Here is a 15,294-nt window from a genome sequence, read left to right as displayed (position 1 = left end):
GTCTGCCTAAAGTTGTGCGCTTAGGGCGTGACAAAAGGAGACCCGCCAAGCGCGCAGATGTGCCAGAGTATTTGTAATGCCTGGATCTTAGCTCAATTTAATCTGCCTCACTTTGGTTATTGTAACCATGGGGACATTCAGGTTTACTTTGGATTAGATATCTTGGCTAATCAAAAATATAGAGGGGGATTTTCAATATGCACATGAGGGCCGTGTAAAATCTTGCCAAATTAGCGTGTTTAGTCCAGATGATAGGTGTATCTGTTGGTGGTTCATCATCAGTAATGGTGTTGTAACGTTTCCTTTGCAGGAAACCAAACCTCACATCCAGGAACTCTCCATAAAGACCACCATCATCTCTCGCTATGCCTTCACCGCGGTGTACTGCGCCATGCTCAACCGGCACTCTGCCGCTACCGAGGGCGTCTTCCAGTTTCAGATCCCAGCTGATGCCTACGTCTCCAACTTCACCATGTAAGAGTCGTGCAGGTCACCTGACAGTGGACCTAAACCCATAATAAGATGATCAAAACATAGCCTAATAAGGATACAATTTAGGATTTTACATAGCCTACATCAGTGTCACCTGCACGTTGGGAACCACTGCTCTAGCCTACAATGAGTAGGCTAATATTTAAATGGTTCCCATTAAGATGCTGATTCTAATTCCTGTGGATATAACCAATGACTATTGTTATCAGTAAGGTTTGGCAAGTTTTAGTAAGTAATTGCCATACTAGAAATTGGTCAATCTAAGTAGCCTAAGTCTGGATGTTTTGGAAGGTAGGCCTATTTAATGAAAGAAACAGGATTCAGTGGCTGGAAGGCTTTATGATGTTTTAGTTGCTATGGAGATCTTAGGACTCAAAAAAGGGTGAAAACTTTTATACTGTTGTTAACACACACACACACACACACACACACACACAGTGTCCAGAGTTCATTCATGCAGGACTGCTACCCATAAATAGGAAATGACGGGATTTTGTCCACAAATTCTGCCTTTTGTCTGAGAAAACCCTGTTGAAATGCAACAATAGGTGGGCCTGAACATGAGCGCCGCTCTAATCCTCAACCTTTGACCCCTTGAACCAGGATCATTGGAGGGCGTGTCTACCAGAGCGAGGTCAGGCTGAAGGAAAAGAGGGTCAAACAGGAGAACGGCAAATCCAAGAACAAAAAGTCAGGTGATGCAAGGTAAAAGAAACCTGACAGTGTGTGTGTGTGTGTGTGTGTGTGTGTGTGTGTGTGTGTGCGTGCATGTTTCAGTTTGTGTGTGGCCGCTCCGGGCTGACTCCTAATTACACAGCAGCACTCGCTCCCTCTAATAATCCTATTTTGCAAACAGAGACAGAGATACTATCCCAACTAAAACCTCTTTTATTACAATGAAGCAGACACAAAGAGCGAGTGTGTGTTCGGTATGTGTGTGTTGAGCAGACTGAAGTGCGTCTGAAATAAGATCATTGCTCCAGACACGAGGATTGTCATATAAATCTGTGACCCAAGAAGTAACATATGGAAGAAGTGACTTCACGTTTCCAGCTGTCATATGAAAAGTGACATTTCATTAAATTACATTTATGATTCACTGACTTCTCTGTAAAGGACAGAGCAGAGGAGGAAGAAATGGACTGAAGTGGAAGATGTGAGATTGGACAGAGGCAGTACTTCCATATTTATGACATCAACACTTTGGGCTGTTCGATTCAACACTCCACCTCTTCTGTACTCCTCCTCTGTTGTCTTCTCTTCTCAGCTAATGTTTACAGCTGCTGCTTTTTTATTTCAGTTGATTCTGATTTGATTAAACCTTCGAATTTCAGCCAGTCTGGTGACGCTGTGGTTTGAAGTGTGACTGGGTCACCAAAGCAGCATTATGGCACACATATAGTAAAAGCTAAGCGTAAAATACATACATTAATGAGTAAATTCAAATCACAAAATCTTATTGAACAAAGACTGAGATACTTTGATCGATAAAAGCAATGAGTTTAGAAAAAGTGAAAAAAATAAAAGAAAATCTACTATTAACCCAGCAGAGTCACAAGATTAAACCAAGATAACTCTTGACTAAGCAAAGACAACTTGGCTTAAATTTGTAAAGTCACCATGAGTAGAATTTGAATATTTCTCGACGTCCCCAGTGGTAGTATCAAAAAGGACACCATGGAAGACAACAATCCACAAAATTACAATGTTGAAATGACCACTTTTTTCCCAGATTGTCAATTTTTTTTTTTTTTAAACAAAAACTCATCTAAAAAAAAAGTTCATACAGTGGCTTTGAAATAATTTTTCATTTAGCTCCGTGGTGAGAGAGGAAAATACATGAAGATCCTTTTAGCGAATTCAGCATCTAAGGAATATATTCCTAATATCATGAACAAAATACATATTTGGACATTTAAGTTCAAAAACAACTAGTAAGATAGTAGCAACAACAAGAAACTACCATTTGGCTTTTGTGAAAGCCAACTAACATGTTTTAAATTTAACAAGTCAATTAGTTTAACATAACAGAAATAGTTTCCAAAGCATACTGTAATGATTTATTTTAACTGTAATGACTTATTTATACAGTATATACAGTATGTATCTCAAGTTTTAGTCAAGTCCTTGATATTCATACCACAAAAAAATAAGGGGAAGTCAAACGGCTGCATGCAACAACATGAAAGAATGGAAATAGGCATTTGAACTAAAAACAGAATGGTAGATTGGAAAATGGTGAGAAGTACTGTAATTAAGAAAGCCACAACTGTATGTGTCGGGTGAATGTTTTTCCACAAACAAAACCTATAGGCCTACTATCAGAATAATTTATATGTGTAAAAGTGATTGATAGTAGAATTGTCTAATCCAGTGTAGTAGGCCTATTTGTCAATTCTTCATCATAGCCTAATATCACAACTGGAGGACAAAGACTGACTGATGCCACACGTTTAATAAAACATAAACACTTGTCTCACATGCTAAAAAAAATATCCTCAATTTTATCTGAGAAATCCTCCAGTTCTGATTTTAAAGTGACATTTTCTCAAACTGTCTCGACCTCCCTCCTCCCCTCCAGTCCTGAGCCGGAGGTGGAAGTGTTCAGGATGGCGGCCAACATCCCGGGTAGGAACCGGGCTGTCTTCCTGCTAACCTATGAAGAGCTTCTGCAGCGGCGGCTGGGACGCTACGAACACGTGACCAGCCTGCGCCCGCTGCAGCTCGTCAGCCGCCTCAGCCTGGACGTCACCATTGTCGACCACTCGCCCATCATGGACCTCCAAGTGCTGCCCCTCCGCAACGGCAGGAGCAGCAGCGGTGCTTCCAGCACTGCAGCTGGACCTAATGCAACCAAGATACCAGGTTCAGATACATTTTATTACTTCATCAGTTATCTCTCTATTACATATTTGAATTTCTTTGTTTATTATTCTTATGTAAATTTGCTATATAGTAATTTTATCCCTGTTATTTTGATTTTGCTGCATTTTGCTTTTTAAAGGTTTTAATTCAATTTTAGCACCATACATATGCAAAAAAAAAGAAGGAAGGAAGGAAGAATCATACTGCCACCTTTATTATAACTCTAAATAGCATCAACTACTCTTTATAAATATGGATTTGTTTAGCATTAAACCCAATGTTCCGGGGGCGGCTGTGGCTCAGGGGGTAGAGCAGTCGTCCACTTATCAAAAGGTTGGTGGTTTGATCCCCGGCTCCCCCATGTCAAAGTATCCTTGGGCAAGACACTGAAACCCAAATTGCTCACACACCGATAACACAGCCAAAATGTTGTGTAAAAGTGCTCTGAGTGGTCGGAGAGACTAGAAAGGCGGTATCCAAGTATTTACCATTTTAAAACATGTACCTTGTATTTGACTAAGCCCAGCTCTAAAGAAGTACAAAGAGATCCTTTTTAGAGTCGCTTTTTAAATCCACTTATAGGTCATGGTCACTCTACTTGCTTCAGGGTTTTGTTCTTGAGCCAGTAAAAACAAAAACACACTTCCTGTCTTTGTGCCTAAGCCAACCCTGAGCCTCCCATCACTACTGTGATCAAAAACGAAAAGAACGTCTGCAAGATCACCTTCAGCCCCAACATCGTCCAACAGGCCAAGATCACCACCAATGGCCTCCTGGGAGACTTTGTGATCCGTTATGATGTGCAGAGAGACATGGGGATAGGAGACATTCAGGTGAGAGCACATGTGATGTCGATGTCATCAACAGATAAAATTTGACAAGCAAATCTGCATAATGTAAAGGTATTGATGAAAACCAGACTGTGAAAGAGCGTAAAAATAGTTTTCATATTTTGCATGTGCACACACAAATTTCCCATACAACTATACGCACACACACTCATCCACACACCTGTTAGTCATTTGTTTCTCTGGTTTCTGCTATCACAGTCACTCCGCTGCCAAACTCTTTCTGTCTGTCTGCAGAACAACACTATGTTTTGCTAATCACACACAACTACTGCAACTAATCTCACCGCCTGTCTGTAAACTTCTTTCTTTCCCAGGTTTTAAATGGCCATTTTGTCCACTACTTTGCCCCCAAAGACCTGCCAGTTGTGCCCAAGAATGTGGTGTTTGTCATCGACACCAGCGCCTCCATGCTGGGGACTAAGATCAGACAGGTAAAGCAGCACAATCTAGAAAACTGTTGCAGTAATGTGTAACCAATTGTTTAAGTACATAGGTAACATCAAATGCAGAGGCCATTTAAATTCAGTATCTGTGTGCACAACTTTCTCTATACAGAGTTTCCACTCCTACACAGGAGAAAGATTCGAATTTTACTTAAAGTTCTGGTATTTTTGCTCATTTTAGTCCATTTACAAAAATTCCTCAGTACTTGGTGTATCACAGGTTTATAGGTTGAGGTTTAGGGGTTTTGACAAATGCATTTTAACTTTAAGTCAGACATTGGTTTCATCTTGCAATAGTTTTTAAAATAAAAGGTTCTTTTAACTGCATTACTATGCAGTGTTAACACAGTTTAGGCGACAGAATGTTATTTGTGGTATTGAGTATGAAAGTTCCAGCTTTTTCCGGAGCTTTCCGCTGCATCTTTCAATCTTTCAATCTTCAACAGTGGATGGGGATCGGAGAAAACTCCATCTGCTAAAATAGATCATGATATTGGGTTAAAATCTCCTAGAAAAAGCTGATAAGCGGGGCTTGAGTTAAGATAATTTCGCCAAATATCATTGTGATGGATTAATTCAAATGTCTCTTTAAAAAACTGTGGCTTCTAAAAAAGGTCAGGATTATTATCAAATTTGCAGTATTAGTAGTAAATGGGATAAAACATGCAAAAACACTAACAACTGTGTTCTTTAACTGTATCAAAACTTGGGGGGGAGGGCAGTCCATGCTTCATTATAACGCATTAGTTATATCAAGCCAGTCTCTGAGTGATAGTGGACTGAAATGGATCTGTTCCCAGTGAGTGGTTTTAATGCCCATATTTGACTCCAGAATTTAATTAAATCTGAGGGAAACTTTTATCTGCTGCATCAACAATTTTGGGATTGAAGCTGATACCTCTGGTATATTTTCACATTAAAGCCTTACTGCAGCTAAAAGTTCCAGATGGACCAGAACTACCAGATATGAACTCTCTCTTGCTTTTTCTGAGTGTGTCAGAGGAAATCCAATGAATTTTCTTGCTTCCCGTGCAACGCAATTTACCCTGTTTTTATACAGAATTTCAATGGCTGTATTGGATCTGAAACCTGACACCCCCACCTCCTCACTCCCACACTGGAATATCAATATCAGATCTTTTCCTCCATCTGCAATAGCATGATAATCCCCTCGGCCAGACTCAGAGTTGATCTCTGCAGCTGCCGTGAGTGAACAGTACAGACACAGTAAAGGAGAAGAGAAACTGGAAAACAGATTTTCAGCGAGAAAGAAAAGTGGAAACACACAGCACAAGGCTTCGCTGTGAGGGAGGAAGGTCAGTGTCTATGGGGTAATGGAACTTTCTAGACAACAGCACCCTCGACCCCTTGATCCATCCCCCCACCCATCGCCACCCCCCAGCGGGCCGCAGGAACAGAACAACAAGTGTGTTTTGATGTGACTCCACAATAGAGGGTTTCACTGTAGGTCAGTTTGTGGTCCTGACCCCTGCTGTATACAGCCCATATAGACATCTATAAACCCCTCAGAGCCAAATTATATATCACACCCACGCTCTGGGTGCAGAGATGCTGAGACTGGGAAGCTCCAAAAGTAGGCAGATGTTGTTAAGTACTTTTACTTGTCTTTTTCCTTGTACGGACACATTTAAAGCAAGTTAGAAGGCAGCAAAGAGTGACTGATGCTGAATAATTATACAACTTAAGATTTAACTGATTTGTTATACTTGACACCTTAAGGGTCTGGAGTCAAGTGTCATAGTTAAACTGGAGACAGTATAGCCTATAAAATAATGATTAAAAGATATAACCCATGAATCATAAGCAAGCAGCCAAAACTCTACCATATGTATGTATGCATGCATAATTTTCTTAGTGGAAACTCCTTTTTTCTTTCCAGAATATTGTTTCTGATGGATTTTTCTCAGCGTCAATGCAAGGATTACAAAGTCTCTGTTTTTTAAAACAATTGCACATGGAACCCATTCAGCTCCCACTGGATGCACTGAAAGATGCATGACCAAAGTCAAGCTATAAAGTAGGAAGCTTTTAGTTCTCAAAACACTGATGGGTAGACACGCTTTAATCATTACAGGTAATTAACAAACCTTTATTTCAAGATGTAATTAACTTAAGTTTTAAGATCAACTAGCTTTCTGTTCTTTTAAACACATTTTTGACACTAGACACTAAAACTATTGACACCACCCTCCTGGGCTCATATCATGGGTGGAGTGTGTATATGTGGAAAATAAAAACAGCACCACTGGTCAAATGGTCTAATCTAAAATCTAGCTTTAAAATACAACATGCATGGCTACATCACACAGAACATGACCATGTTGACACAAGATTTCTCACATTTTTCTCACACTAGCTGTCACATATAGTTTGAAGAATTTGATACTAATTTTGTGTGCTGAATGTGTGTTGCATTTGAAAATGTTTCTAATGTTTTCTCTCCTTTTCCTATTTGGATTTACATGTAGAATGTTATGAAATCATTTCTCTTTCATTTTCTCTCTCTTTCTCAGACTAAAGATGCTCTGTTCACCATACTGAGGGATCTGCGACCTGCCGATCGCTTTAATTTCATCAGCTTCTCCAATAAGGTCAAAGTTTGGCAGCCGAATCGTCTCGTACCAGTGACGCCCCTTAATGTCAGAGACGCCAAGAAGTTTATTTACACGCTGGCAACTACTGGAGGTGAGACATTATTTGTCCTTTTGGCTTGTCATCTTTAGAGTTCCTATATTTTGAGAAACATCATTCTGTTTGTTTGATTAATGTGAATCGACTTTTGTGCAACATGTATGTAAATATTTAATTTATGGTTCACTGAAGACTATAAGTGTACTATGAGAAACAGTGAATATGCAATAAATATGGTACTAATTCACTGCAATTCCCTATTCTTCACGTTTTTCTGAGCAGTAATCTGTCATGACTTCTCTTCACTGCAGGCACAAACATCGACGATGCAATCCAGACTGGCTCCTCTCTGCTTCGTGAGTACCTCTCAAGCCCTGATGCCAGCCCGAACAGCGTCTCCCTCATTATTTTCCTGACGGACGGACGGCCCACGGTCGGGGAGATCCAGTCCCCTGCGATCCTGGGGAACACACGCTCAGCCGTGCAGGAGAAGTTCTGCATCTTCACAATCGGTATTGGGAACGACGTGGATTACCGACTGCTGGAGCGCATGGCTCTGGAAAACTGTGGGATGATGAGACGCATCCACGAAGACGCTGACGCCAGTGCCATGCTCAAAGGGTAAGAGTTTAATTTGTGCTCTGTGTCTCCGTCAATTCAATCGATATGTTTCTATAATATTTCTTTCATCACATCCCATCTTATCCTACTAACTACTAATTGGATAATTGTTCTTTGGAGCGACCAAAATGGGCATGCTCATTATCCCAGCTTCTAGATGACCTACACTCATGATTCTGGTGGCTCCACCTGCTATTAAAGGGTCAAGGAATACCACGGTGCTAAAGAAATGAAGATGGCTTCTCTTCATGTCTGAAACTGGTTCCTAAATGGTCTTATACTGGATTTAAACAGATCTAAAATGGTTATGAAAATGACCTAAGACTGGCTTAAGGGGGTTTTCAAGGTTGTGTTGTTTAGTCTGGTTGAATCTGATACATTTCCCCCTTTGTATGATTCGTTTGAGCAGATATGAAAACAGCAAACACACTCAAAACAACTGCCCCACAAGACAGATTCTAAGGTGTACTGTGTAAGTTTGAGCTGAATGTCTGCTGTAGCCATGAGCGCTTTACATACTGGGATGTGGATGAGCAAAATCAACAGTTGCTAGCAGCTTTTCAGAGACTGAATCTAGGTCTGACCTGGACTAGCGAAGTATGATGCCTTTCTTGACATCGGGCAGATAAGACCTTCTTCCTGTGTTTACTTTCTCGCTCCCGCCCCAGACACATCTAACCAATGAGTAATGAACATTCTCTTGTGGCATTTATCGATGCATTTTGGTCAGCTTCATTTTTTTCTGTGGAAAAAGAAACCAAACCAATGGGAAAACACTTCAACGTTACCAACTCATCCACTGATTCAGACCAGACCAAATTTTAATAACACCCTAAAATTGGTGTGTAAAAGTGCTCTAAAATCTGGCCTGACATTGGACTGAAAGTATGCTGCCCTAAAATTGGTACTGATACTCAAGTGTATTAATTTAGTGTGAAAGTGGTCTAAGACTGGTTTCACCATGAAGTCTGGGAATGGACTAAAATTGTTAGATAACTTGTCTAAGACTGGCATGACACTCGCCTGAAGCTAGAAGTCCTAGAATTTATTTATGGATTTCAACTTGCTTCGATCTTTTAAAACAGTGGCTTGAAACCAGAAGTCCCTTTTTGACGGCTATCCATAAAACACCTACTAGACAGAGAGTGGGTGATCAGAACGTAAAATAATAAAACTAAGAATTTCTCATTTATAAGAAGATATCATGATTAGTACTTTAAATATGTAATTATTGTCAAATTCCCCCATCATATGTGTATAATCCACCTCTTATTAAGCAATTAGCTCTCCTTAATCCCTCCCCTCTACCCCTCTGACACATCTCTCACCAAGCTGTGAGGGAACGATGACTGCAAATGTGACGGTGCTGACAGCAGACCTCTTTAATCAGCTTCAACATGTGACAGCTACAGACTGCAACAGCCACCCTCTTTCTCCTTCAGACCTTTTTTTTTTTCTAGCCTTTAAACACAACCCTCTTCTCTCTCTCTCTCTTCCGCACTTGGACACACAAGGTGTTTGTTCAGTTGAGCAGGAATGTGTGCTAGTTGTGAAACCTGCATCTGACTATGTACGGGGTATTAACAGACTCCATAGCCCTCATCCTGCTTGAACAAACACGCTGGTTAAGAGGTGAGGAGGTTTACTGCGGTGTGACAAAAAGGACAGGATGGAGGACACACACACAGACATTCACAACCTCTGTTTTATACACACTCTTTTATGAATGTGTGCACAAACTCTGAAGTGGGGTGGCCTCAGCTTTGAGAGGTTTGACAAGCTGGTTTATGGCCGGAAGGTGGTTTGTTTGAATATACAAGACATTTAATGAAATCTGTTATAATATCCTTAACAGTTTGGATACTGTTTTCATAATGTGCAAAAATAAGCTAAAAGCAAGTTCGAGACAATTTATTGGTGTATTGGTGTGGCTACAGGAGACTGGTGGGGAGACCAAATATAATCCAGTAAATATTACGGCAATTTACAAAGCAGGATTTTACAGCCTCTGAAAGTTATTATAGCATTAATTAGCTCAGGCTGAGGCTTGCAAGTTAAACAGTAAAATTAGCACAATGCTACAGGCAGACACTGTCCTCAACAGAGAAACAACACCATTGGTCATCTATTGAGACACTTAAAACAACCTATGTGTAAGGTTTTCCTGAAAAGTCGTGTGAGTAATGATTGTCCTGTCTGAGAGGCAAAGGTGGAAGAAGCACAAAGTTCTTTTAGTGCTGCAAAGCCTCAGAACTGTCATACACGAGACAACAGTTTGCATCCCGTCTTCTACTAACAACGAACGTTGGTTTCTTTTAGCCATGACCACAAACATTATCTGAGTTTTAGTTGCCCTAACTTAACCAAACCATTAGCATAGAGGTGGCAGAAAAGGACACCAGAACAGATAGTACTCATTTAGGTTATTAGCACTTACAAACAACCTATTTTGCCGTTTACTTGATTGCTGCCTTGCTGGGGTCATTTGACTGTAACTTATCATTTGTGCAACGATTTAGCTACAATCCAAGATGTCTCCTCGTTCCTCTCTAGGTTCTACGATGAAATAGGAACTCCTCTACTGTCTGACATAAGGATAAACTACACAGAGGACGCCGTCCAGTACGTCACTCAGCATCTGTTCACAAACTACTTCAACGGCTCTGAGATTGTCATCGCCGGCAAGCTGACAAACCAAAGTGCAGAGTCACTCCACGTCCAGGTTACAGCCAGCAACAGCGACAAGAGCATCATCCTGGAGACCGACGTTCCACTGCTGCACCGACAGATAGAGACTGAGAAACACGTGAAAGCAGCCACAGCAGCATTGGCGACTGGGCTTAAGGCTCCAGCATCAGGGGTCACACAAGCATTAGGAGGTACTTTGGATTCAATGGCAGAAGATTTTGTGGAACGTCTCTGGGGTTTCCTGAGCGTCAAGGAAGGGCTACGGTCGAGGCTGCGCAGCCAAACCAGCAAGGAGAGGGAAGACCACATCCAGCAGGCCACCAATCTGTCTCTGACCTACCACTTCCTCACTCCCCTCACCAACTTGGTGGTGGAGAAGCCTGAGGTCCTGGCTGATGGCACCATGGCCCCGTTGCCCACCATCACCCCAGCAGCTGGTGAGGCTGTCTTAAATGCTAATGAGCTGCCAGATGACACAGAAGATGGAAAGCCACAGAAACCCAGTGGGAAGCCAGGCAGCCAGACTTCATCTCTGGGCAACAAGATTGGTGAGGTTGTTTCTCCTACATTTAGTTATACAGGGTGTCTGAAACACCACATGTAAGGATAAAGACTGATTGCCTCAACTGGGGCTGAAACCTTCAACTTCCTTAAAATAATACTCCACCAAAATTGTTTTGTGTCTGTTTATGGAGGACAGGAGCTGCAGTTAACTTGGGTTCACAACAGTGACAATGGATTTCAACTGTGCCTGATTTTGATCACCAAAACGAAGAATCATAATGTCAACTGAATCTTCTAAAACCATTCCTGCACCATAATCAATATTTCTGCCAAATAAAAGACAGATAAACTGCTTCTTCCTGTTGCTAGGATGATCAGCTCTTCACCTTTGTGGCAAACAGGCTATTTATTAAGCCATATTTTGTAGAATACACTCACATTTCCTAGACAGGGACTATTCTTTTTTGCATAATTTAAACACCTTTGGCAGCCACTGTAGCTGTACAGCTATTGTCCACTGCAAAGGCTCAGACTACAAACTTTTCAGAGCTACATTACAAACCTAGAAGGGGTGATTGTGATTTTTGGTGGAGTATAACTTTAAGAGAACATGCAGACCATATAACTTTTCTCTCTCTTCAGACATCCTGTATTACACTAATATCTGACCCACCGACAATTAATGTTACTCACATGGAAGATTTGAAGAGGAAGCTTTGAACAACATAAGCCCTCTGACTCATTGCAGCAAATAAATATTCTCTTCTTTGTAGGTAAAGCTGAAAGGAGACCCGCCAAGAAATCCATCACCATCTCCAAAACATCAGGTGCCTCCGCGTTATCTCTCTCTCTCTCTTTCTTTTCCCTGCCTGTTTCATCTGATAACGTATGAACCCTATCTACTGTAAGCATATATGCAAGGCTCCATAAGGAGACTTGAAAGAGAGGAGACAGAGAATGTACAGTAGACTCTCTCTGTACACTCTCTGCATGGGAGGCCTGTAATTTGGACGTCAGACAGTCGGCAGTGATCACACAGACAGCGAGGGGTTCAGGGATGCCTCAGAACATGACCTGCAAAGAGGAAGAAGAACACACAGGGTCTAATTGAAATACCAACATGAGCACTACGTGGCACTTTAAACATGCAAGTGGTGTTTCGCAAAAGCACGCCCACACACACACACACACACACACACAGTGGTGGCGAATGGGACAGAGTTGAGAGATGAGAAGTGGACGTTTGTGTATGTGTTACAGTAAAGAGAGGGACCCCATCAGAGGCAGTTAGTGAGGGCTAATGACCCTGTCATTACTGTTGCTCTATCATCTACTCTCAGCTCATCACTCCTCTATTCATCTTAGCTGGTTCTCACAACCCTGGAGAGACTCTAGCAAAAGATATAACCTATCTGAAAGTACCCAGTCTTAAACTCTTTATACAGATCAACAGAAGGCCTTAGAAAACCTACCAATCAGCCGCTGCCTTACTTTATATTCGGTAGAGGGTTTACAGAGATGTGTACTTGAGATTGCAGCTCAAGTTTTTTTGTTGTTGTTTCACTTCATTTGGAAAATGAATCCATTAGTTTTTGTTGTAATAATTAATAAATATAATTCTGACCAATATCCTTGCTAACCTGTGCTGAACTAACATATGTAACCAAATGGGTTTTCTCAAACAGAGACAGTCTTTTCTGAAGCCGAAGCAGAGCTGTAACCAGGATTTAGAAATAGTGACATAAGTCCTAATTCAACCAGCAGAACCCCACCAACCAAACTATATAACAAAATATAACAATACATACATATACAACTCCCTACATAATGACCTGCAACACAAGGTATCTAATTCTGGTAGAGAATACGTAATTCCTTTCATTAAAAAGTATGTTTGTTTATATGTTTTTGCCTAGACACGATCAAATTTAGTAAATCTAAGAAATTATCTGTATCAGCCATAAAAACAACAATATATGTAATATGTATTTAATCACAGGATGTAAAGTCTATATATCATTATAAAACCTGCAAATTTGCCTTTGGGCCTACTTGTTATATTCTTATAATCTTTTTAAAGTTTGTTTTCTTCTCTCTCCTACCTTTAAACTCCCACAGCGGATGGTGACCCCCACTTTGTGGTTGAGTTCCCGCTCAGTAAACTGACTGTGTGCTTCAACATCAATGGTGAGCCTGGACACGTCCTGCGCCTGGTTTCTGACCACAAGTACTCTGGTAAGCTCATATTGCTGTTAAACCTCATAAATTTCACATCAAGATCTACATCATTTATGGTTTGGGTGGATCATTTGCGTTATGTATCTCCAGGTGTGACAGTGAACGGTAAGCTGATTGGTGCCCCGGCTCCACCGGGCAGCCACAAACAGCAGCGCACCTATTTCAGCGCCATCACTATCGTGGTGGATCATCCCAAACGTGCCTACATCGAGGTAACACCAAAGAAAGTCATCCTGGACGGGCAGGACAGACTGGTGCTACCCTGCCACTCCACAGTCACAGTGGACAGCGGTGCTCTGTCAGTGTCAATTGTGGGAAGGTTTAATGTGACTGTGACGGTCGGAGGAAACATCATCTTTTTGATCCTGCTGCATCACTACAAGAATCCAGCCCCCTACCAGAGAGACCATCTGGGGTTCTACATTGGTCACAGCAAGGGGCTTTCACCCAACTGCCATGGCCTGCTGGGTAGGTGTTAATGAGGGTTTGAGCTTTAATTATGTGCTGATTGAGATGGATAAATTCCATTATAATTTGCCATTAAACATACCTAAAAGCCCCACTGTCAGCCACTAGAAGTGTCATAATATGTTACATCACACAATATCATAGTGTCAGACTGAACAAATATACTGATAATTCAATTCTTAAACCCCCACCACTTTTAGGGCTAAAAGGGAGAAGTCAAGTGATACAAATATGTTTAGAAACAGAAACAGAGATGCTATGAGTTGTGTTTGGTAGTGTGAAATTAGGGTGGGTTTGCTATAGATAGTTTTGGAAGAGTTTAATTAGTATTTGTTTGAGTACATGTGTGAAGGAGCGTTATGTATCTATGAGCACCCTGCTGGGTGAGTGTTAGTATGTTATGTGATGTGATAAATAAAATAAATTTAAATAGCAAATCAATGAAAGAATAATAACGACAATGTTCATAATGAAATTGAAAGCCAGATTGTTTGCCAGGGAAGTTCAACTAAAAGGTTTTGTCCCTTGTGAAGCACAAAGTTTCATGGAAATCTGTTATTTCTTAAGTGGTGGCCAGAGAAGCAAAAACATTAGTAATCATCCTGTGGGACAGCAAATTTCATGGAAATTCAGAAATTATTTTCAATATACCGGACGAGTAGTTTAAAAGGCCCTGGTCTTACTCCATAGTGTTGGGCAAACACAGCTAAGTAAAATGCCAAAAAAACCACATACTTTTGAGGGGATGAACTGCACTTGCGACACAATGTGGAACTAGGCCAAAAAAATCGAATATTGAGAAAAGAAGGTTCAATTTAAGCATTTAAATTAAAGCTAACATTTTGGTCAGTAGTAAATTTGCTCCAGTGAAGATTTAGTGACCAAAACCATGGCGTTATTCTTGTATTCTCCTTTCTTGACAGTGCTTGTATTTTTATGTAAAGACTTTTTGACTACTTAACATCAACACAAACTCTAGTGTTACAGGCTGTCCTTCAAAACTCCTATCAGTCAAACTCGGAGACTAAAATAACATGAACCTTTCAGGTCAGTTCCTGTATGAGGAAGTGGGACTGGCACAGCTTCCTGCAGAAGGAGACATGAAACCCTCGTCCATCCTGAAGGTGAAGGACCGCTCAGTGCCGGTGGTTCAGAAGAGCAGGAGGATCTACAGCGGGACTCAGAGCGTGGACTGCTGGTTTGCCCGGAACAACGCAGCCAAGCTGATAGATGGACAGTATGAGGACTATTTGATGTCACACATGTTTGACACAGGGGACTGGCCACACGGGACTAACAGAGTGTGACACCATGACCACAAACTGTAGCATTTTTGCCATTTATTTGACTTAACTCTTTTTACTGTGTATCACATGCCAACAGATCCCAAACATTTCACCTGTCAGTTGTCTTTTCACCTCCAGTTTCTTTTGAATATATTTTTTTACTTAAATAATAATTAATGTTTTTAT

At 41.0% G+C, this 15,294-nt stretch overlaps 2 protein-coding genes across 4 annotated transcripts in view; one reads left to right on the top strand and one right to left on the bottom strand.

Moving 5' to 3' along the window:
• itih2 (inter-alpha-trypsin inhibitor heavy chain 2) overlaps positions 1-765 on the bottom strand; it is a 15,347-nt gene extending 14,582 nt beyond the window's left edge. The window contains exons 1-2 of one of the 2 annotated variants that reach the window (XM_046072181.1): positions 587-765; positions 326-506 (exon numbers count right to left, since the gene is read on the bottom strand). In XM_046072181.1, coding sequence (XP_045928137.1) covers positions 326-357 — 32 coding nt within the window. In that variant the 5' untranslated portion in view covers positions 358-506; positions 587-765. The remainder of the gene's footprint in view (positions 1-325; positions 507-586) is intronic. The other variant, XM_046072182.1, reaches the window with a different exon arrangement.
• itih5 (inter-alpha-trypsin inhibitor heavy chain 5) overlaps positions 1-15,294 on the top strand; it is a 15,853-nt gene extending 559 nt beyond the window's left edge. The window contains exons 1-13 of one of the 2 annotated variants that reach the window (XM_046072180.1): positions 40-73; positions 311-474; positions 1,096-1,197; positions 3,074-3,357; positions 4,021-4,190; positions 4,523-4,639; positions 7,186-7,357; positions 7,615-7,924; positions 10,478-11,160; positions 11,890-11,943; positions 13,235-13,351; positions 13,445-13,822; positions 14,870-15,294. In XM_046072180.1, coding sequence (XP_045928136.1) covers positions 392-474; positions 1,096-1,197; positions 3,074-3,357; positions 4,021-4,190; positions 4,523-4,639; positions 7,186-7,357; positions 7,615-7,924; positions 10,478-11,160; positions 11,890-11,943; positions 13,235-13,351; positions 13,445-13,822; positions 14,870-15,129 — 2,730 coding nt within the window. In that variant the 5' untranslated portion in view covers positions 40-73; positions 311-391 and the 3' untranslated portion in view covers positions 15,130-15,294. Of the gene's footprint in view, positions 1-39; positions 74-310; positions 475-1,095; positions 1,198-3,073; positions 3,358-4,020; positions 4,191-4,522; positions 4,640-7,185; positions 7,358-7,614; positions 7,925-10,477; positions 11,161-11,889; positions 11,944-13,234; positions 13,352-13,444; positions 13,823-14,869 lie in introns of those variants that run through there. The other variant, XM_046072179.1, reaches the window with a different exon arrangement.

This window comes from Micropterus dolomieu, linkage group LG16 (genome assembly GCF_021292245.1).
Source record: "Micropterus dolomieu isolate WLL.071019.BEF.003 ecotype Adirondacks linkage group LG16, ASM2129224v1, whole genome shotgun sequence".
Classification (NCBI taxonomy): domain Eukaryota; kingdom Metazoa; phylum Chordata; class Actinopteri; order Centrarchiformes; family Centrarchidae; genus Micropterus; species Micropterus dolomieu.
This window is presented reverse-complemented; position numbering and strand designations above follow the sequence as displayed.